Source organism: Telopea speciosissima, chromosome 9, assembly GCF_018873765.1.
Source record: "Telopea speciosissima isolate NSW1024214 ecotype Mountain lineage chromosome 9, Tspe_v1, whole genome shotgun sequence".
NCBI lineage: Eukaryota > Viridiplantae > Streptophyta > Magnoliopsida > Proteales > Proteaceae > Telopea > Telopea speciosissima.
The window spans coordinates 58,259,135-58,279,482 of NC_057924.1; the positions used below are offsets into that span (position 1 = coordinate 58,259,135).

Consider the following 20,348-nt stretch of genomic DNA (forward strand, 5'->3'; position numbering starts at 1 on the left):
TTACAATTCTTTGTTGTCAAGCCTGACTTTCTTAATTTTCCTATTTAGGTAGATGATGCACTTGGGATCCTGCGTATTACCTAGCCTAGAAAATTAAGAAGATTTACAAAAAAAAATGAATATTTTCTAAATTTTGATTTGACTTTTGTGTCTGGGCCACTATTAGATTTGCATTTTTCAAGAAAAATAAACAATTAAACTTGGATTGTTTAGAAGGATGGAATAGCTAGTTTAAATAGTTTCGGTAGAGAGGGTGACCATGAGATTGTACATATTAATTATTGTGGCACAATTCAATCATATGCCACCTTGACATTTGATAAAATGCTAAAAATGAAAAATTTTAGAGATTTGAGTGTTTTATTTTGGCAATTTCATCAAAACTCAACAAAATATACAACTTAAGGAGAAATAATATGGCACACTTGAGTTCACTCCTTTTACCAAAAAAAAAAAAAAAACAAAGGTTCACTCCTTGCGAGGCTACAACTATCAATAACATCATGAATCTGGTACTATGAAATTGGCAAGGAACCTATCCGTCATCTAACAATAATTTCAAAAAAATTTTAGGGTTTGAGTTGCGTGTCTGGTTGTTGTGTAGCATATGCTAGTACTTTCTTGTGTGTCTCTCTCTCTCTTCTCCGGTTCTCCCACAATAGAGGGCACATGGTTTCAGTATTGTATTGCTCGATACTAGTTTTGCTAGTCACTGATACCGTATCGGTAGCACAGTACAAACAAGGGGTAAAATTATAAAAAAACTCATTTTAAAAGGAGAATCAGGGGTAAAGTTGTTTGATACAGCTGATCCAGGCTGGTAACATATCAGTATTGTATCAGATTTGCAGTTTACGGATACCCAATCCGCTACCATGCACTAAGACCATGAGGAGAGAGATGTCATTTCATAGGAGAGAGAGAGACACAAGAAGCACTAGTGTACACTACAACATTCTTTCTCCTGGGATTTTATTTTCTTATCTTCTATTTAACTGCCACAAGCATGGTTTAAGTTCGTGGTATCAGATCCCAGATCAATCACCTTGGAAATTGATACAGAGTCGGATATGGGTCGGAGTATCAACATTATTATCCTCTCCAATTTCTAAAGTGTGGCAGTGCGGCAGTGCTAGGTGGAGATGTTGACACCTGGCAGCGGCCGCATCCAACAGTCCGAGCTCATTGGTATAGACGGTTGGATGCGGCAGCTGCCAGGTGTCGACATCTCCACCTAGCACTGCCACACTTTAAGGAATTGGAGAGGGATAATTTTCCATAGTATTATACAATTTTGATCAGCCAAGAATCGATGTCGGTCTCAACCAATATCGATACGAATCAACGAATACAATCGATTCCAATCCGATACTGTTTCTTCAAAAATCTCGGAAAAACCAAATAGTGACATAGGCAGTGGATGGGTAGATTTGCACTGAAACTTCACCAGTGGGACCAATGAGGCATTATCTAGACGATTGAAGGGAAAAAAAAAAATTAATAATGTTTTCATTGAGAGTTGAACTCAAGACGTCCCGCTTCTAAACGGGTGCTCTAACCAACTGAGCCATGAAAGCTTGTTGAAGTATTATGGAACCAGATTAATTAATTCATCATGATTCTTTACTAATGGAGTATATAATCACCGAATGATCTACCATTTATATATAATAGAAGGTGAATAACAGAATTTTCCCTTCACCATGAAATTATTTGATGGCTTATAGGGTTCAAAGTATGCAATTTTAAAATTCGTCTTATTTAAAATCTTTCCTCTTTATGTTAATATTTTTATTTTTATTATACAAAAAAAATTGAGTTTTAAGTAATTTCAAGTGGTTTGATAATTCCAAGACTTTTTGAATGGAATTAGTGAGATAGAGCATATGGATGCAAACAGATCAAAGACCAAGAGAGGAAGGGCATGGACTGCATTATAAACTGGGTTAGGGTTGCTCAAAAAAATGAAAGAGAGTGGGTGGGGGTATATATTTATAAAGAAAGAGATCCTTGCTTGGGCCACTAAAGCCTGCACGCGCGCCCTGGCCAATGGGAGCATGTGTGCAAGTAGGGGTGCAAGTTTGGCCCTGTTGGCCCGAACCTACCTTGGCCTGCCCTAGGCCCGAACAGGGCCTGGGCTAAAGATTTCTAGTCCTGAGGGCGGGTTAGGGTCAGAAATGCCTAGCCTTGAGTCAGGGTCGGGTCGGGTCTGTGTTGATACCTCGGGCTCAGCCCGACCCTGATTTTGGCCCTGATTTTCGGCTCTGATTTTTGACCCTGAGTTTGGCCCTGATTTTGGCCTTGATTTTGACCCTGATCTTGGCCCTGATCTTGACCCTGATCTTTGCCCTGATTTTGACCTTGGCCTTGATCTTTGCCCTGATGATGACCCTGATCTAGACCCTGATGATGACCCTGATCTAGACCCTGATTTTGAACCTGATTATAATATGATATTATATTATATAAGAAATTATTAATGTAACAAATAACAACTAACAAGGGTTCATAAATTAGACTTTTAAGTACATTATATATATTATATAATCTATAATCAGGATTGGGAAGGATGAATGTGTAAATTCATTGAACAAATAAAAGGCTGAGAGAGTGAGTGACTGAGAGGTATTAGAGGTCTGAGGGGGCACAAGAAAAAATTTGACCTCTTAAGTATAAATGCAAAGCAACATCACAATGCAAAGCAAAAACCAAATTAATTAATTCTTAGATGGAGACAATTATTCCAACATGATGACAAATATTTTGTGCAAAAAAAAAAAAAAAAAGCCAAATAAGAGAGAAGCAAATCTCCACATTCAAGGGAGTACTCTTTAGTCTTTCCCATTTGAAGAATTGTTGAGTCAAAATTTGGCATCTTTTGAATGCGATCTATCTTGAAATGTTTGTTTATTGTTGGAGATATTACATTGATGGAACCTTTTTAATGTGAAAACTAGATAACTTATTAACTGTTGACAAGTAGGTTTGATATTAATTAGCTTTGTCGTGAATAGTGGGATAAAATTTGCAGTTGGAGCGAGTGTCATTGTTAGTATTTGCTATTATGTTGATCATTCATTTGACAGCAACAACATTTTTTTTGGAAATTTTCATTATTTGATTGTTATTGTTATAGTTATAAAAGTATTAGCAGTTGGAGTTTGGTTTACTTTCATTAAATTTGTTTTTCTATACCAGTTAACAGGTAATGCATGTTGTTATTTGATAATGATAAATTTATAACTTTATATCATAAAATGAGAGAGTGCTACCTGCTTGTGTGAAAGCATGCGTGGTCATGGCTTATAGATATAGTCTGTTTGCACTCTATACAATGAAAGCATATAGTCTATCAGGGTCAGGGTCAGGGTCAGGGTCAGGGTCAGGGTCAGGACCAGGGCCAGGGCCAGGGTCAGGGCCAGAGCCAGGGTGAATAGGCCAAGCCTGGCCCAATCAGGGCCAATCAAGGTGGGCTTGGGCTGGGCTTGGCCCGTCAGGGTCAGGGTCAGGATTTTTAGGCTCTGAGTCAAGGTCAGGGCGGGTCTGGGCCGAGCTAAGGGGACTCAGGGTTGGGCTAGGGTTTTAAAAAGCCCGACCCAACCCGACCCTGTTGCAGCCCTATGTGCAAGCATCCCCTGGGTGGGATTTCCATCTTTCCATGGGTTAGTGCACTTCTGTGTTTAGGTGCAGGAGCCACACATACCACACAACCAGGTAACGTTCTTTCCATCCCCATATTTATATATAGAGCCAACATTCTCTATGGGGGGAGTGTGGTCCCTACATATATGCGGGGACCAATGAGAGTGCACGAGTTAGCATCATAGGGGTATATATTTAAGGGATTTAGGTCTTGTTCAACACATATATCGGATTAATAATCTGATATTTGGTTATTAATTAATCGGATTAGGATATGAAGTGGTACTGTGGTAGCATGTGAATCAGGTAGATATTTAATAGGATACAAATATGTTAAATTCCTTAATGGACCAAACACGTAGACTTGCATATCCATTTTGTAGTCGAGCTGTTTACAGTTGCAAGATTTGCCACATGTCAAATTTCAGATTTCGACCAGTTGAATCATATAACCTTTCAAGTATTATCATGCACTCTTTCAATGGTTTTGAATTTTTTTACTACGTTGCTTTGCCAATTGGTTGACTCCATTTGAGCTGAAATTTCACATGTGAATAGGAGACCTTAGGCCTATCTATCCCTTAATTTGCATAATCCAAAGATATTTAGATTGCACGAATCCAAGATACAATTCCATTAGGCTGTGTTTGGTTTGTATTCTCAAACTATATTTTAAGTCTAGAATATATTATGAAGCAAGAATATAGAAAAGAATCGGATTTCAGAATGCATTCTAAACTTAGAATCTGTTCTGAGAATGCAAACCATCAAAAACATTCTTGGTAAATATGAAAAATGAGTACTGTTAAGGGTATTATTTGTTATGTGTGTCTCGAATTCTTGTACGCCTCCTTTTGAAGTTTGCCTTGCTTTGATCTTTTTTGGTGGGGACTTGAAAATGATTTTTTTTGTGATCTTGTATGGGGGTGTGGGGGCTTTGCCCTGCGATACGGTACGACCCGACTAGATGGATCAAACTGACTTGGTTGCTGAGTTCTAGTGCCTCGTTGTGTAAGCAAAAGAGAAAAAGTGAGATTTTGGGATCTTCGTATTAGGGTTTTGAGAAAAGAGTTCTTGCTGCGACTTTTGGTGTTCTTGAGAGATTTCTATTGTATTTTCTTCTGTTACGTAGTGAATCTTTTCAGCTTCCTCCATGGATGTAGCACATCACATTGGTATTTGAACCACGTTAAATCTCTCTGTCATCTTTGCTCTATTTTGTTTTTTTTTCCTTCGTGTGTCTTGGTGTTTGCGTTAACATTATTTGTAAAGTGCTACATAGTAAAATGCAAGAGGCAATGATGCTGACAAGGCTAAGATCGTTGTACAAGTGGGCTAACTTGGCCACCCCCCCCCCCACAGGAAACATGCAAACCTCTATGTCACAAAAATATTTCGAATATATGTGAGGCCTCAAAGCCTGTTCATTGTTAAAGAAAATGCTCACCCTAGAAGAAGTTAAGATTACATATCAATCTTTAACATTGTTGGTTTTAGTTAAGAACAGGTTCTCTAATCATTTCTAAGTAGGAAATAAATATGAAAAAACAGATCAAGAAAACCAAAAAGTAGATGAGAACAGGTTTTTCCAATTATCACAACCCAAGTAATAAACAGTTTTGGTTCAGATTGGCATTTCTGAGTCTAATTATAGACAATCTAAAACCAACCCAATATGACACTTTACAAACTACCCAGCTGATCCACCTAGTATTTCAAGGTTCAGGTTGGTATTCTCAACCTAATTACTAAAGGGGTCCTAGAGAGTTTTCCAAATCACAATTCCCTGTTGTCACTCTCCATGCTTATGCTGTAATTTCAATTAAATTGTAATAGTGATAAGAGAGAACAAAATTTATGAGGAGTGCCAGTAGCAAATTACAGTATACAAGTGCACAAATTTATAGTTTCAGTTTCTAGTTAGAGTTGGAGATGGCTATTGAGATGTTTAGGTCTAAGTTTATACAGCTTTCCTCAAGGGATTTAAAGTCCATAATATCTCTCTCTTTACTACTATTGAACTGAGGTATATTTTCTTCCAAAGGCCACATTTCTCCTTCTTTTTCACTTCTTTCCAATGGGGAGGGAGTGAAAGATAAGGTCATTTCATAGTTTTGATCATCAATTGGGTGACCAATATCTTCTCTCTTGGATATCCCACCAACTGAGATCATTTGTGCAAGCTGCCACAAAATTTATACATATATAAGAAACAGTAGTAGGAAAATTTCAAAATCCTGTGAAGCTTAACAAGCAATTAAGAAATTCAGGTGGGACTTCCAATCATAAAAATTATAGACATAAGGTCTTTGCAGGGGCAGTTTCATATTTTCTTTTTCTTTCCCAAGGAAGTTAGGCTATGTTTGGATACCAAGAAAAGAAAAGAAAAATTCAAAAAACTTTAAATTTGAGGAGAGAGAGATAGACACAAAAATCAATTTGAATCATGTTTTTTGTTTCATTATGTTTTTTCTTTTCTTGGCATCCAAACATAGCCTTAGGTAATGGGAATTCCATCATATCCCTACATTGCTGTTCAAAGAGTGTCTCCATCATTTTGTCCCTAATAGCTTGTTTATGTGTGTGGTTCTTTTGATATTTTCATTACAATCAGCAATTTTAATTGTTGATTTAAGTACCTGATTTTCATCTTTTTCTATTTCTTTTCTTGTCAGGAGAACTTCATTGCTTTCTGTCGAAAAGCTTTCATGTCCAGAAGCTGCCCTTTCAGATTCCCATGTCATCAATTGAACTCCTAAGGGCCTGCAAAACAATGAAAGCTCAAAGTTCAATCAAAGTGGGATGAAGTGAGACGTTGTTACTTTCTTTTCATTAACCCCTTATTTTATTTTTAAAAGTTCTTTAAGTCGAGTAAAAAAAGTTTTCAAAAGAATAGAAAATGACTTATTATTATGTCATCCATATGAGATGTCATCATCCTGCATATGTTTTGGGTACATATGAAGCGACTTTGATTGTATCCTCCTCACAATTTTTTTGTTCACTTACTTTGATTACAACAAGATTTTCTTACTTTTTAAAAGACAAATATTGATTTCACAATCCACTAAGAGAAGCTTTTGTTTGCGGGAAAAAAAAATATTCTATCCCTTTTTGCATTTATTGATTTACCCTAAAATGTTGCAACAAAAAAAAAAACAAAAAAAACAAAAAACCCTAGAATAAACCATGGCTATCCATTGAACATGAAACCTTAACTCCTTACATCTTTGATTTTTTCTTCATCATCTTTGGCCAGCAAAACTTTGACTTTAAAAGTGAGTCTTTAAATTGAAACCATAAAATTAATTAAACCAGAATAGAGAAAAGAAAGTACCATGAGAGAGAGAGAGAGAGAGAGAGAGAGAGAGAGAGAGAGAGAGAGAGCTATGTATTTGGGTGAGATAAATGTGCAAGGAGAGAAAGCGGGAGGGAATTGCTATAGGGAAGAGGATACCTGTTTGGCATTGGATCATGGGATCACGGGTATTGCTGTTCAAATCATGCCTTATATAGTATCATAGACTTAAACTTTTTTTTTTTTTGGCAAACAGATGTAAATTAGTTATGAGCTGAAATCTTATGGAGGAAAATTGCCAGACGTTGGACCAAGAGGCTGGAGTGGTCCAGGGAATTTTGTATGTGGTTAATGTAAAGGATGCCTTCTGATGATAGGGATGACCTGAGCCTCATATGATAGCTCTTCCTGTGGCAACATGAAGAAAAAATTTCCCTAAAATATTTTCAGCCATTCAGCCATTATGAGAGTCTTACATTGGATGAGTTAATAAAATCCAGCGATTGAATTTTCGGCTGCATAGCATATGCTAGCGTCTCCCTGTATTTATATCTCTCCTCCCACAATAGAAGGCTGATATGCCATTTTATACAAGGTATGAAAGATAGATACAAGGAGATGCTAGCGTACACTACGTAGACTGACAGCATTTTTTTTCTCAATCCTAGATGATTTGTATCTGCATAGATTTACAAGTGTTTTTGGAAGCTTGTGTTGTTGATTTTCTTGTTAAATTTCGTATGTTAAAGTCATTTTAAAAATAGGAAGAACAAAAAGAGTAGGTAACAATTTTTTTACTTTCCCAATTTCATTGAAATGAGTCCATAGCATATTACAACAACCCCCCCAAAAAAAAAAAAAAAAAAAAAAACAAGTCCATAGCTGATTCTTTTATTAGGAAAAACTTATTTGAATGGTCCGGCCTTGATAATTTTATCAAGGCAGCCTTGTGAAATAATGATGTGTTAATTCTGATCATTGGATAGATAGTACATACGTTGAATTAGTCATGTGTCTAACTTTAGAGTCGAATTCAATCAATTAAATACACTCCTATGTATTGACATGCATCTGGATGTATGTCATGCAAGCTTATGGTACTCCAATCATTACTATGTACTCTCCCATAGTCCTGATTTGATTTTGAAGTCTCTATTCTACCAATTAACTCTCTTTGGGCTGAAAGTTTAGATGTGAGCAAGGAATCTTAGGATCTACTAGTCCACAAAATTTTTCCCCATCAGATCTGAGACGAAAAAAATATATGGAATGCCTTGATAAGGCCATAATTTTTGACAATTCTATCATCATGGCAGTCATAATTTCAGTAATTACAAGCATATTTGAAAAGGTATCCTCTTTAAATGATTCACTAATGAATTGAAATCCCAAATTATGCAAATGGTGAAAGTTTTCATTTATCTGTAGAGTAGGGTTCACCCACCCATCTAGTAGGGTTCCCTCCACTCGGACCTATGCAAACTAGGGGACTCAAGATTTATCCAGTTGCAAAAATCTATCCATCACATATATAATTGTGGGGAAAAAGAACTCTGTCCGCGAGTGTGGCCCAGCACTCTCATGAGTCTATCTCTCTCCTCTCCATATGAAAAGACACCTTGCCTCCTTGTGTTGAGGAAGAGAGAGGTAGAAACATAGAAGTGTTGGCATAGGCCACACTCCTAGATAAAAAACTACTTCCCATAATTGTATTAGCAATTTAGTGAAATATCTATTAATTTTGAATGCTTTGTTTAGTAGATGCCTGCAATGAATAGATTATTGCCTAACATACCCCCAAGAAACTTGATCTTGATAGAGAATGCAAAAAGGTCCATTTTATCTTTCTACTTATTTTATAGCCTTCACATAAAAGCTACCTACTTTCCTAGTGTCAGTATGCCTCTCAGCCCCGAACTGCACCACACTGTACTTTTAGGGAATTTGAGAGGATTTTTTTTTCCACAACCAACTGGTAAGTGGTTACTTACTAGATAAAGTAAAGGAGTTCATTTGGGAAATCTACCAGCTCTCCACAAGTTGCTCAATTAAATAAAAAAGGTATTGTTTTAAAACAAGAAATTACAAGGTAAACCAAAAGGCAATTTAAAAAAAAAGGGGTTTGTCAGAAACCCTAACCTTGAATGAATACACATAGGAGATTTGCACTAGAACCAGTAAAATTTTCAGAAAACTCACAACCAAGGAATTATCTATATATCCATTAACAACTTGAAATCCATTTATATTTTTAAATCCTTATTAAAAAAAAAAAAAAAAAGTGGCCTGCAAGGTGGACAAATGTATAACTTGTTTGTGGATTTGCAGCAAAACTCAATAGAGCATTTAGAGTTATTAGTTTCGATCAAAGTAATAGATATCATATTTTCTGCACAAACACACAAAACTTTACATTTGATTTACACTAAAATTAAGGATGTCTATTGGTTACCTTTGTAGAGAGAAGCATTGTGTATGCTTGGGGCTGGAGTGAGTGTTTTCCACAACATTTTGTTGATAAAAGCTGTTGAGATCACTAAAATCTGTCCTTCCATTACTTGGTGGTCGCCTAGATAAAAGAGACTTAATGTTTGTTCCTTTCTTCATGCTTCTGTACATCTGCTGATAAGGAAGAAGTTTAATAAGAAAAATAATGAATACTAAGTTGCAGTAAATATCATCTTTATGTAATTGCAATATATTTATTGACAGATTATTTAATGAGGTGGCTCAGAAAAATTTTCAGGTGGACTATGGAGTACACTAAATAATAAGTAATTTGTTGTTGTATATGTTTGAAAATTGAAGAACATTTCATCCTAGAAGACTTGAAATTTTTTACTTCACTTGCATCCCAGAAGAGTTGCAAGACTTCGTTGGAGATGCAATCATCCTAGAAGAGTTGAATTTCAACCCCATATCTATCCATATTCATATTTTTGAGTTTCAGAATCTGTCTAGTGCATATGCCTCTACTTCAAATAAATATTTGGAGATCCTACATTGGTTTTCTGAAGAAGAGTTTGTTAGTAAAGTTGTAGATCCAAGGGTCCTCAAATTTTTGGTTTTGGAATCACCCCAAACAATCTATATTCAATAAGTTATCCTCATTTTACTGAAGTCACGTATTTCCAGAAATTTCTGTATCCAAGTTGTGCTTTCTTGGAAACTTGTTTGATCACTTGATTCAAGTTCGACAATCTCCTTTGGGGGCTTGCATCATTAATGATGCAAGGTACACCCATTCTCATGTGGCCGACGCTTGACCAACTCTCTATGCAATTGGGTCAGCCACATGCTCTTCGGAGGTGTGGCCCAACAAGTACATTCCAAGGCCATGCCCTTAAGTTCTTTTGACTTTGGGGCCACACCTTGGGGTTGGTCTTTAGAATGTACTTGTTGGGCTTGAAGTTAGGCTGGTCTCCAAAGAGCATGTGGTTGGCCCATTTGAGTAGAGGGCTGGTCGGGGTCGACCACATGGGTATGGGCATGGCCTTGGTCTGCATCAGAAATGCATGATAATTCTTCTTGTTTATTATTTAAGGAAGTTGGCTTTATCTTTGGGATTCAATGTGAACTACCAAATACCAACTATATTCTCTTCTCCACCTCCAATCCCCACCCCCTCGCCCCCAAAAAAAAATAATAATAATAATTAAAAGGGAAAAAGGAGCCTGTTCCTGTGTCTTGGCCAATGGGTGAGCGCACATGGGCATAAACCAAGAGGGGATTAGGGGGCACAATGGTCATTTTATGCATCCCAGTGTCTGAGCATAGGGCCATGCTCTCCCCAAAAAAATTTGTTGCGAATATATAGAGTGATAAATTTCAAAATTTAAGTAAAAATAGTGAATGGTCTAGGCCTAAGCAAATTTTAGAGGTGAATTGCCATTTCTGGCCGGAGCTTCAACAATGTAGACTAGCTAGCTCCACTATGTTCACGCATTGTGTATTATTTGCTTTTATTTTTCTCAAGGTAATTAATTAATCTTTGATCATGTTATGTATAAACTATGCAGAAATATGCCAAGGAGTTTTTATTTTATGTAGTTAATTTTCCTTTTGAGGGGTAAAGCTTCTATGTCACCCACCCCCTCTTCAGTTTTTTATTTTTATTTTGATATACTCTAATCAAACAATATCTTTGTTCCTCTAGAAAAGCCATTTCAAGTTTGATCAAATTCAACTAAAACCATTTTTTGGTGGAAGGTATTGAGATTGGTAAGAAGTGGTTTGGAACAATTTCTCTTGAAATTCTTAAATTTGTTCATCTATTTTTGGTCAGATTAAAAAACTTTTAGTGCCTTTTAGATAAATATATCCTGTATTTAACATATTAATACACCTTCAACTATATATTATCATTTGTACCTCTAAATCTACAAGGTTTGGCCATCTTCTAATTTATAGCCAAAATGCATGATATAAAAAAGAAAAGATATATCCCTTTTTAAGTTTTGTCCCCTCTCTCTCTCTCTCTCTGCCCTTTTGTTCTTTTCCTTTCTTTCTTGGGGGGTGGGTGGATAAGGGAAGAGGGACAAACAAATTTCCTTGATATCAAACACAGAAGAAATTTAGCATCTTTTAACAGTTGTGAAGTTTCTTAAAATCTCTAAGAACACTCATAATTTTATTTTTCTTAGTAAAGAAAATTGGAAAATGTACCTGAAGATGGCTCTTTACATGAGATATCACCAATCCTTTCACACCCATCAACTGTATAATTCTCTTTGGTGTAGCTCCTGCAAAAAACCACAGTTCATCAGCCATCCATCAATGGAGATTTAATTGATCCAAGCTTCAATTAATTCCTTTTCTTTTTCCTGTTTGCTCATGCTAAGTAAAAAGCCTTCTAAGCTACATATTAAAATTTTTATACATATATTTTTTTTCCTTCCTTAAAAATTAGACACTCTCATTAGATTGCACTCAGGAGAGATCTTCTCTGTAAAACTTCATCCTATTCAATCATCTACTGCAACTGAAACTTACTATGTTTTCCGCCGAGTCTTTCGACAGCTTCCTCAAAGGATTCATGAAGATCTGGTGTCCATCGCAGCCTAGGAGCTTCAGATTTCTTGTAGTGTCTAACTCCAATTCTTGAAGAGTCTCTCATTATTTCTTGTTCAAAAAAAATGAGAATAGTGTTTCATTACAACAGTTTAGATAATCATATATGTTTGGTTGTCCTTTTTCCAGTATGAACACAAGGAAGCTAAAAGCCATACAAAGGAATAAAAGTGTTGGGTGTCTAAGTCTATGGAATTTTATGAGTAGGGACAGTCAAAACATACCCAGTTGCTTGACAACAGAGAAAAAGTTAAATAAAACCCTAATGGAGACATGTACTCTTGCTCATGTTGAAGTCTTTAAGTCATAAATTGCTCTGTCAAATATCTAACTCATTATCTCTATTTGGACCACAAAACCACCCTTTTCTCTTCTTTGAAACCTTTCTAGCAATTTGAGCTCAACTATACTACCTTAGATGACTCTTACAAACCTAAAAAATCTCTTGGTTTGGGATTCTAGGTCTCATTGAAAGGTTTAATGGTGCAAAATATAGGACTCATGAAACCCTAACTAGACTTGTAATTGCTATTGTTCAAACTAGAAAGAGCAAGAGGGAATGAGAAGAGGAAGTGCTGTGAAAATTGCTATGGGGGGTTTTAGGCAGATTGCTCATCTTAATCACCCTATATATTGGTTTAGTTGAATTTAGATCTGTGTATGGACTAGATTTTATACTTTCCCAAACCTAAAATATTCCAAAAAGCTTTGGCATGCGCTTGACATTCTATTTAATCAAAAGAAGTGTGAAATAGATGGTTCTGTACCTAATCTTCCAAACAATGGGGACTTTATGGCAAGTATTCCTTTGTTCTTCTCCAAAAAAGCACTAGAATTTGAGCTTCATGAGTTAAAAATACATACCCTATCCAAAAGTAGAAATAAAAAAATAAAAATAATAACAGTAGATCAGGAAGCAAAGCCAGGAGTCCATTAAATTAGACTGAAAAGTGAATGATATAGTCAAAATAAAAAAAGAATTTTACATTGAGAATTAGTTTTCCATGTGTTTGGATAATGCAATTCTTTTAAGGTCCAAGGGTCCATCATTTATTGTTTCTCTGGAGAAACTTGGAGAAATTTTATTTGAACTGATCTTTTTAACATTTTCCTCTGAAATATTAAATAAATATTTTTTAGAACAAAAATTGTTTTTCATTTCAATGACAGTTTTATTACATCAAGATATTATAATAAAAATTTTTGGAAAAGTTTTCCTTTCACCAATTGTTTGGAAAACTCGGATTTTGATCCTCTACGGCAGGGTAAGGGAGCGGCCATTGTGCGGCCCACACACAGGCAGGGGCAATATGACCGTCCTATCCACTGCCCGAGCACCCTGTCCAGGTGGGGTCCATGCCTTGCCTGTGTAAGCTTCCCTGCCCAGCCGTAGATGATCCAAATTGAAAAAACTCCCTTACTCACTGGTGATGTGACCAACAAAATCTCATCCCCTATTAAGTCGAAAATATTCTTCTCTTGATCATCTGATGGTACCGATGGCCATGGCAAAAGATTTTCATAATAAAGGAAAACTTGATCCAAAATTTTTTATATCAGGAACTGTTTAAGTCCATAAGTTCTCTTATTTTGGAATACAATCCACTTTTTAATATTGTAAATTTGGTTCTTAGAGCCAGCAAATTTCCATAAACTTTGTTTCTTGGTGAAATCTTTATCCGTTATTCAAGTTCACAGTGAATTAATTGGTCAGTAAACGTCAACCCATTCAGATAACTAACGTGAGACACGACTCATGCTGAGGCATTATTGGTACAATTTTCAAATTCTTTCTGTAAGGTTCTAGAACACCTGTAGTAGTTGAGCTCAATGGATTATTTCCTTTTGCAACATCATCAACTTTTTTTTTATTTCTTGCTTAATTAGTTCCTCCACCCCTTAACTCAAACCCATTTCCCTGCCCGGTCAGATGTGCAGGTTCCTCTCATAGAAGGGACGGAAATGATGACCTCACCCCCTGCCCAAACACACAGCCTAGGTGGGGTGAGGTCATCATTTTCGCCCCTCCTATGAGAAAAACCTACGCACCTGACCGGACAGGAAACCTCAGAGGAGAAAAATTCAAACCGATTATCCTAACAAGCACCATTGACTTTACCAGTTGTTTAACTATCACCTTCCAAAGAAGCCCTTTGAAGCACTATCAATATGGTTAGAGAAGCTTAAGCATCTAAATAATCCAATAATATTATTAGGTTTTTTAAATGTGGGTTAGAAAGTTAATAATATTAGTTGGTTATTACTAATATAAAGGAACTGTCAAAATGACTCTTTACATGCGTATTTAGAACTTGACGTGTTCTTTTGATTGTCCCTTGTTTTCTTCTGAAAAGAATTATTTAAGTTAGAGAAAAAAAAGTTTTCAAAATGTCATTATGAAAAAATATCATTATTTTACATATTTTTTGAATATATATGTGAACTGATAGGATTTATGCTCATTTTGAAAGAAAAAAAAATATTTTACTAAAAGAAAAAAAAATGCTTACAAACTATTTGATACTTTAAAAGATGGCAATAAGAAAACCACTGATATAAATAACTACCTTAATACTAAGGGTATTTTAGTCATTTCAATGCGACTAACCTAATGATTAGGTAATATGCTCACACATCTATGATTATAGGGGTGCACAATTTGCTAAACCTGGATATAATCCGTTTTTGCTTTATGTCCTAATGGGCTAAGTAGAGAGGCCTAATAGTTAGTCAAGGAAAGAATTTATAGAAACAGTGGAACCTCCTTTTTTTATAGATCTCATGTCAACAAAAGACGGTGCCTACTTTTGGACCCATCTTTGCTTTGTTGCCGTGTTCAACACTACACTACATTCTTCCATCCGTGTTTAACACAACACTTCCCCATCTTTGAATGAGTAAGAAAAAGGAAACCCTAGAATTTCATGGCAAAAAAGAGCAAACAATCAAAGCACAATTAAAAAAGGTTGCCATGCAATTAAGGTGCAGGTCCCCCACCTTTCACATCATAAGTAAATGCCGCATACGAACAACTTTTTGACAAGCAAGGCAGTATATTAATTGATGGAAAAGCATTATTCATAAATCATTTGTTTATCTTACCTCAACCGGATTTGGTCTAGTTTGGTTGTTGGGCCGGTTTGATCGAACGGTTTGAGCTCCATCATTTTGGTTGAATTTGAAAAGGGCATCACTTTAGTAATATCGTGAGCAGCAGAACCGTGATGGTTTGTTATGTGTCTAATGGGGTTCATTCTAGTGTATAGGCGTTAAATTGTGGTAGCCTCTAGTATGTAATAAATTAAAGGACTTGATTTAATTAACGTGTTTCATCAGTTTTGAAGTTTTTGACGTATCAGTCAAGTACCTAATATTTGGTATCTGAACCAAACACCACGTCATGGGTTCGAGTTACGGAAAGGGTTACCTGGAGTAGAGTGAAAGCTGTCAAGAAAGAGTTATTTGCTGATAAATAAAAACCCTAGAACAGAGTGGAGTCTCTTGGAAAGGGCTATACCTACCGCTAGAGTAGAAGCTACCTAGAGTGAGAGACACCATTGAGAACGTTGGCTGCAAAAGCATAGTGGTCTATTTTGTGCCTAATGGGGTTCACTCTAGTGTATGAGCGCTAGATTGGACCAGCCTAGTATGGTATAGGTTAAAGGGCTTGATTTAACGTGCTCCATCAGCTCTGGAGCTTTTGACGTATCGGTCAGCTGTTATCAATCCTTATTTGGGTTAGTTCCTTATTCCTATTTCAGGGTTAAGGCCCTCTTTCCCTCTACAATTTTTTCTTCCTCTTTAAATAGATTTGATGTCCGATGTAGCAAGTTCTACCATCTGGAATGAAGAAAAGAAGAAACTCCATGAGCGAACAAGCAATGAATGATCTTAGTTTATTGCTTATGCTCGGATCCCTTCCGTTTCATAAACTCTTTTGATGCACTTTTCAGGAGTCAAACACTTGACCTCCCTGTTCTAATACCATGTTGGCTAGCATTTTACCCAAAACCTCGAAGCATTAAGAAAGGGCAACGTCAATATATACATCAACAACTAGAGCCATTATGATGTATGCATGACGAGTGGCGGTCCAACTGGTTTGACCAAACTGTCTGGTTTAATTCGGGTCTAATGAACATCAATACAATGAATTCATTTTGCGATGCACCCATTAAATATTCTTGAAAGGTTAGGTTCAACCACTTAGATTTGGCAGAAAAACACAAAAACAAAAAACCTAAATTGTGAACAATGAAGTAATAGAGGATCCCATCGTCTTCATGCACGTAAGCCTAGAAGACTACTATATAGGGTCTTCAAATACGGCACTGGTGTTTTTTTTGTCTTTTTGTTTTTGTTTTTGTTTTTGTTTATATTTTAAGCACGTGATTTTTTGTTTTTGGAGAAAATGAAGATGAACGAACCTGGCTTCTTTTCTATGTACCATTTTTTAACTCTTTAGCTAAAGAAGAAGCTCGTAAAATAGTGGCTGTTCTTGATCTTCATTCTTTCTTTTATTCCATTCCTTTAGAAAGCGATAAGGATAATGTTGTTAATTAACTAAAGTCTGTTAAACTGATAAAGATTCCACTTTGTCTGCTAATCTTTCTTCTTATCTCTTTATAATTTCGACTGTGCAGTGACTCTTTGTCACAAATTGGGCATCTTAAGTCATATCCCACTAATAACTGTTGTTCATCATTTTAAATTGTAGTGCTTTCATGTTTAAGTCTTTAAAAGTAAGGGAAAATTAACTTTTATTACCTAATCATTTTGCTGAGCTTAACAACACTCGAACAACAGGGATTTACTTCATGCACGTACGGTATCGGTACCGGTATCAGTCACTAGTGAAATCGGTATTAGCCGGTAATGGACAATTTTGCATTCAAAGAGACCGATACCAATATTATTTTGACCAATTTAGTCTCTGACTGTACTGTACCACCAATTTGTATTGATCAGGTATTGGTATCGGACATGGCCGATATGCCTAATCTAATATCGATTCCTAAAACCGGACTGGAGTCACATGTAAATGGTTGATCTTGCCAAGTTAACGGTTTGGATGGATAGTAACACAGTAGAATATATGTAGGCTAGATATCGTTCAAGCACAAACGACCCTCGAATTCACAAGATAAAAGATAAGGATGAAAATATCAATTTTCAATAGATTTCAAGTTGAAGATTATAAACAGTAAAGAGTTCTTAGTCAAATACAATTCAAAATTCGAAAAAATGCACTTAAGTTCAAAATCCAAATATTGCATCAAAATTCCAATTTCAAAACTTCGACAGGCTTTTTCGCCTTCGAAACACGCCTTAATACTTCTAACCCCTCTAGGTGGACTTCTGCTAGTCCAATCGGCTCAAATACTCATTTAATATCTCCTCTACATCAGATATTATCCTTACAAAGCTAGAGTGGCCAACTATAAAATTTGGTCAACCATATTAGAGAGGGTCGGCATTCTCTGTGTGCATGCGACACTAATGAGAGCACGGGCGTTGGCATCTTGGAGGATGAGATTTCTGTCTTTTATGGGCACGGGATGATAATTTCGCCTTCCTCTGTCTAGGCGTGGGCAGTACACCACCCCAAAAGGAACTTTCTTCTTTAGTGATTAATTGGATTCAAGTAATTTTCCAGCCACTTATTGCCCAAAAGAAAACTTTCCCAACCACTTTACTTTTCATTAATTTCTATCTTAGAACAAAATTCTTAGTTTGACTTTGTTATAATTGTACAATCTGTTTGTGCAGAAAAAGGATGGGACCATTTTTTTTTTGGGTAAGAAAATGATGGGACCTATTTACAATTTTACAGTTTACACACCAAATTTGATTGCCATTCATGAATTACTAATTAAGAGAAAAAAAAAAGCCCCCTTAAAAGGGCTTCAAATAAAAGGTGTTGGTATGATGAGATTGGGTTGGAAAGTCGTCCATTGTAACCAAACCGGTTAATAAGAGTTGGGCTTTGATTAACCAAATAAAACATGAAGAGATACTTCAGGAAGGGATGGATTTTTTTTAATAGCAATAAATATTTATTAGATGAATTTTTTTTCTAAATTGTAAAAAAAAAATTAATAATACGAAGGCTATGTTGGGTTGGATAGAAAAGAAAAATAGGGCGGGGACTTATGTTTCTTTGGAGGAACCATTGGGTTGCAATGGAGCAATCTTACTGTTGCATCAAAATGTGCTATCCATTGGAGGAGAAGTGCATGTCTTGATTTTTTGAACAGTACTTTTGCTCCAAAATTATGAGAGAATTATGAGATTTCTCCATCTATAATTTATTCGTGGACAAGAGATTGCTGCTTGATCGTGTAGTCCCTGCACTAGTGTGGAGCTAATGAGAGTGCATGTAGGGGCATCAACACAGATGATATTTTTTATTTTAGGAGGAGCTGGTCGGTAATTTTGTGCATTCCTGTGTCTAGGCACAGGAGCCATGTGATCAAGCCGAGTTCTTTTGCACTTTATTTAAAATTTAGGAGAAAGAATGCCACCCGGTCGCACAACGCCACCCCTATGCCTAAACACAAGGGTGTGCAAAATGACCGTCGCATCCCCTGGAAAGATTGAAATGACCAGGAGTGCGACGATCACCTCAGGCCCCTATGTCTAAACGCAGGGGTGGCGTGTGCTACACGACCAGGTGGCGTTCTTTATCCCTTAAAATTTATGGAAAAAGTTCTTTTAAGACATTGGGTAGGGTACACTAGAACCTCTGCGTCTATCGCTCTCCTCCTCACATGAAATGACATCCCTGTCTTCCTATAGTGGATACCTTTTTGTTGCAACCCATTGGTGTGCTCTCCTATGCCATTTGCTCAGATTACCCTCTCCCTAAAATGTGATTTTATTTTCTTTTGATGGTTTTCTTATCTTCTACTTTTGTAGATCCTTCTTTCCTTTAAGTTTCCATTGTTGTGGGACACTTAAATGGGCTGGGCTCAGGCAAACCAAACCCTTTGCCTACTTAGTAAACAGAATCGCCCAGGCCCGGTAAACACCCCAAACCTTCAATTTCACATGAACATGTCCAGTTACCACCCCTATATGGATACATTACAATGTGGCAGTCATCATGACACAAGAAAGTCTGAATTTAGCTCGTCTCTAGGGAGGCATTCGCCCAAGGTGCTGCCAGGGGGAATCCAGCTGTTGAGCTATGCCGCACACATCTCGATGCACGCCTAGGGATGTGTGCGGTACAGCCCGACAGCTGGCAGCGCCCTGGGCGTTCCCTGTTCCCTGGAGACGATCCTGATCCATATAAGGAACCATGGAAATGGGCTGATAACCATGGTCCAGAAAATTTCGACCATATAATGTCTATTGCCTAAACAGAGTTTTGTTCCCTTGAAAAGAAGCGCTGTTCCAGATTGCACTAGTAGAGAGCAGTGAATTTTCCCTTTCCTTTCCCATTATTGAAATTACAAATACAGCTTTCCAATTGAAAGCCAAGTAGTGTTTGTCTTTCTACAATTAAATGAAACTGGGAATTTACAAAAAAAATTAGCTTTTTGTGCAGCAGAAGAAATTTTGAACTCATGTTCCTTCCAGACCAACCATTTTAGATGGTCCCAATAGTGCTCTGGTGTAGGTTAGCTTCAATTGCATCTAATATTTGCCAATATAGCAACAAGGATATGCCCAAATCTGAAAATCCAGTTTGATGAAACACATAAACAAGGTGTTATGGGAATTTAGTTCTTCTATCATATTAACGAAAGATTTACTTCATACAGGCCATCCACTTGTTGGGTTCAACTCAGAAACACCCGTCTCAGTTTTGTTAGAAAAACAACGTCCAAAAATGGGGATTTTGCAGAAGAAACGAAGATATAGAGAAGAACAAACACACAAACACACAACACCAAGGATTTTACATGGTTCACCCCCAAGAAGGTAGGCTACATCCACGGCCGACGATAGAACTGATTTCACTACTTGTTTGAAGAAAAATTACAAATCTCTCCTATCTCTCTCACACCCTCTCACAAAGATAAGAACACTTTATAAGATAACCCTAACCTAGAAAGTACAGAAATGCCTTTGAAAGCTCAAAAGATCCATCTGGTCTAGTTCGGATTTGAACCTAACATATGTCGATATACATATCATTTTGAAGGTCTCGACGAGCTCTAGAGGAATCAGCGCTTATGACACTGTTATATGTACTTTTAGGCCTTTCTAGCACATTTCGAAGGTGAAACGGTCCTTTGAAGATTCCCCACAGCACTTTCTGGGCTGAGATCAAGCTTCACCAAAGAACATTATTGCTTGTCATTGCTCATAAAATTCCTCCACTTCTCAG

The 20,348-nt window shown here is 36.7% G+C and overlaps 1 protein-coding gene across 2 annotated transcripts; it reads right to left on the reverse strand.

The window, feature by feature from the left end:
- Positions 1–5,450: 5,450 nt before the first annotated feature.
- On the reverse strand, positions 5,451–12,395 carry LOC122640594 (probable transcription factor KAN3). Of its 2 annotated transcripts, none has more exons than XM_043833815.1 (5): positions 11,933–12,395; positions 11,606–11,682; positions 9,393–9,562; positions 6,282–6,405; positions 5,451–5,825 (listed from the first exon to the last, which is right to left on the reverse strand). In XM_043833815.1, the coding sequence occupies exons 1-5, from the start codon at positions 12,054–12,056 to the stop codon at positions 5,559–5,561; spliced, it is 762 nt and encodes a 253-aa protein (XP_043689750.1). In that variant the 5' UTR covers positions 12,057–12,395; the 3' UTR covers positions 5,451–5,558. The 2 variants fall into 2 exon arrangements, with proteins under 2 accessions (XP_043689750.1, XP_043689751.1); XM_043833816.1 differs by having other exon boundaries at positions 9,393–9,559; positions 11,933–12,387.
- Positions 12,396–20,348: the final 7,953 nt, after the last annotated feature.

Excerpts from the sequence above, each read along its gene's own strand:
- LOC122640594 (XM_043833815.1), bottom strand. The coding sequence starts at position 12,056 with ATGAGAGACTCTTCAAGAATTGGAGTTAGACACTACAAGAAATCTGAA. Across the intron at positions 11,683-11,932 it reads AAGACTCGGCGGAAAACATA|GAGCTACACCAAAGAGAATT; the intron begins GTAAGTTTCAGT and ends GGTTTTTTGCAG. Across the intron at positions 5,826-6,281 it reads TAGAAAAAGATGAAAATCAG|CTTGCACAAATGATCTCAGT; the intron begins GTACTTAAATCA and ends ATTTTGTGGCAG.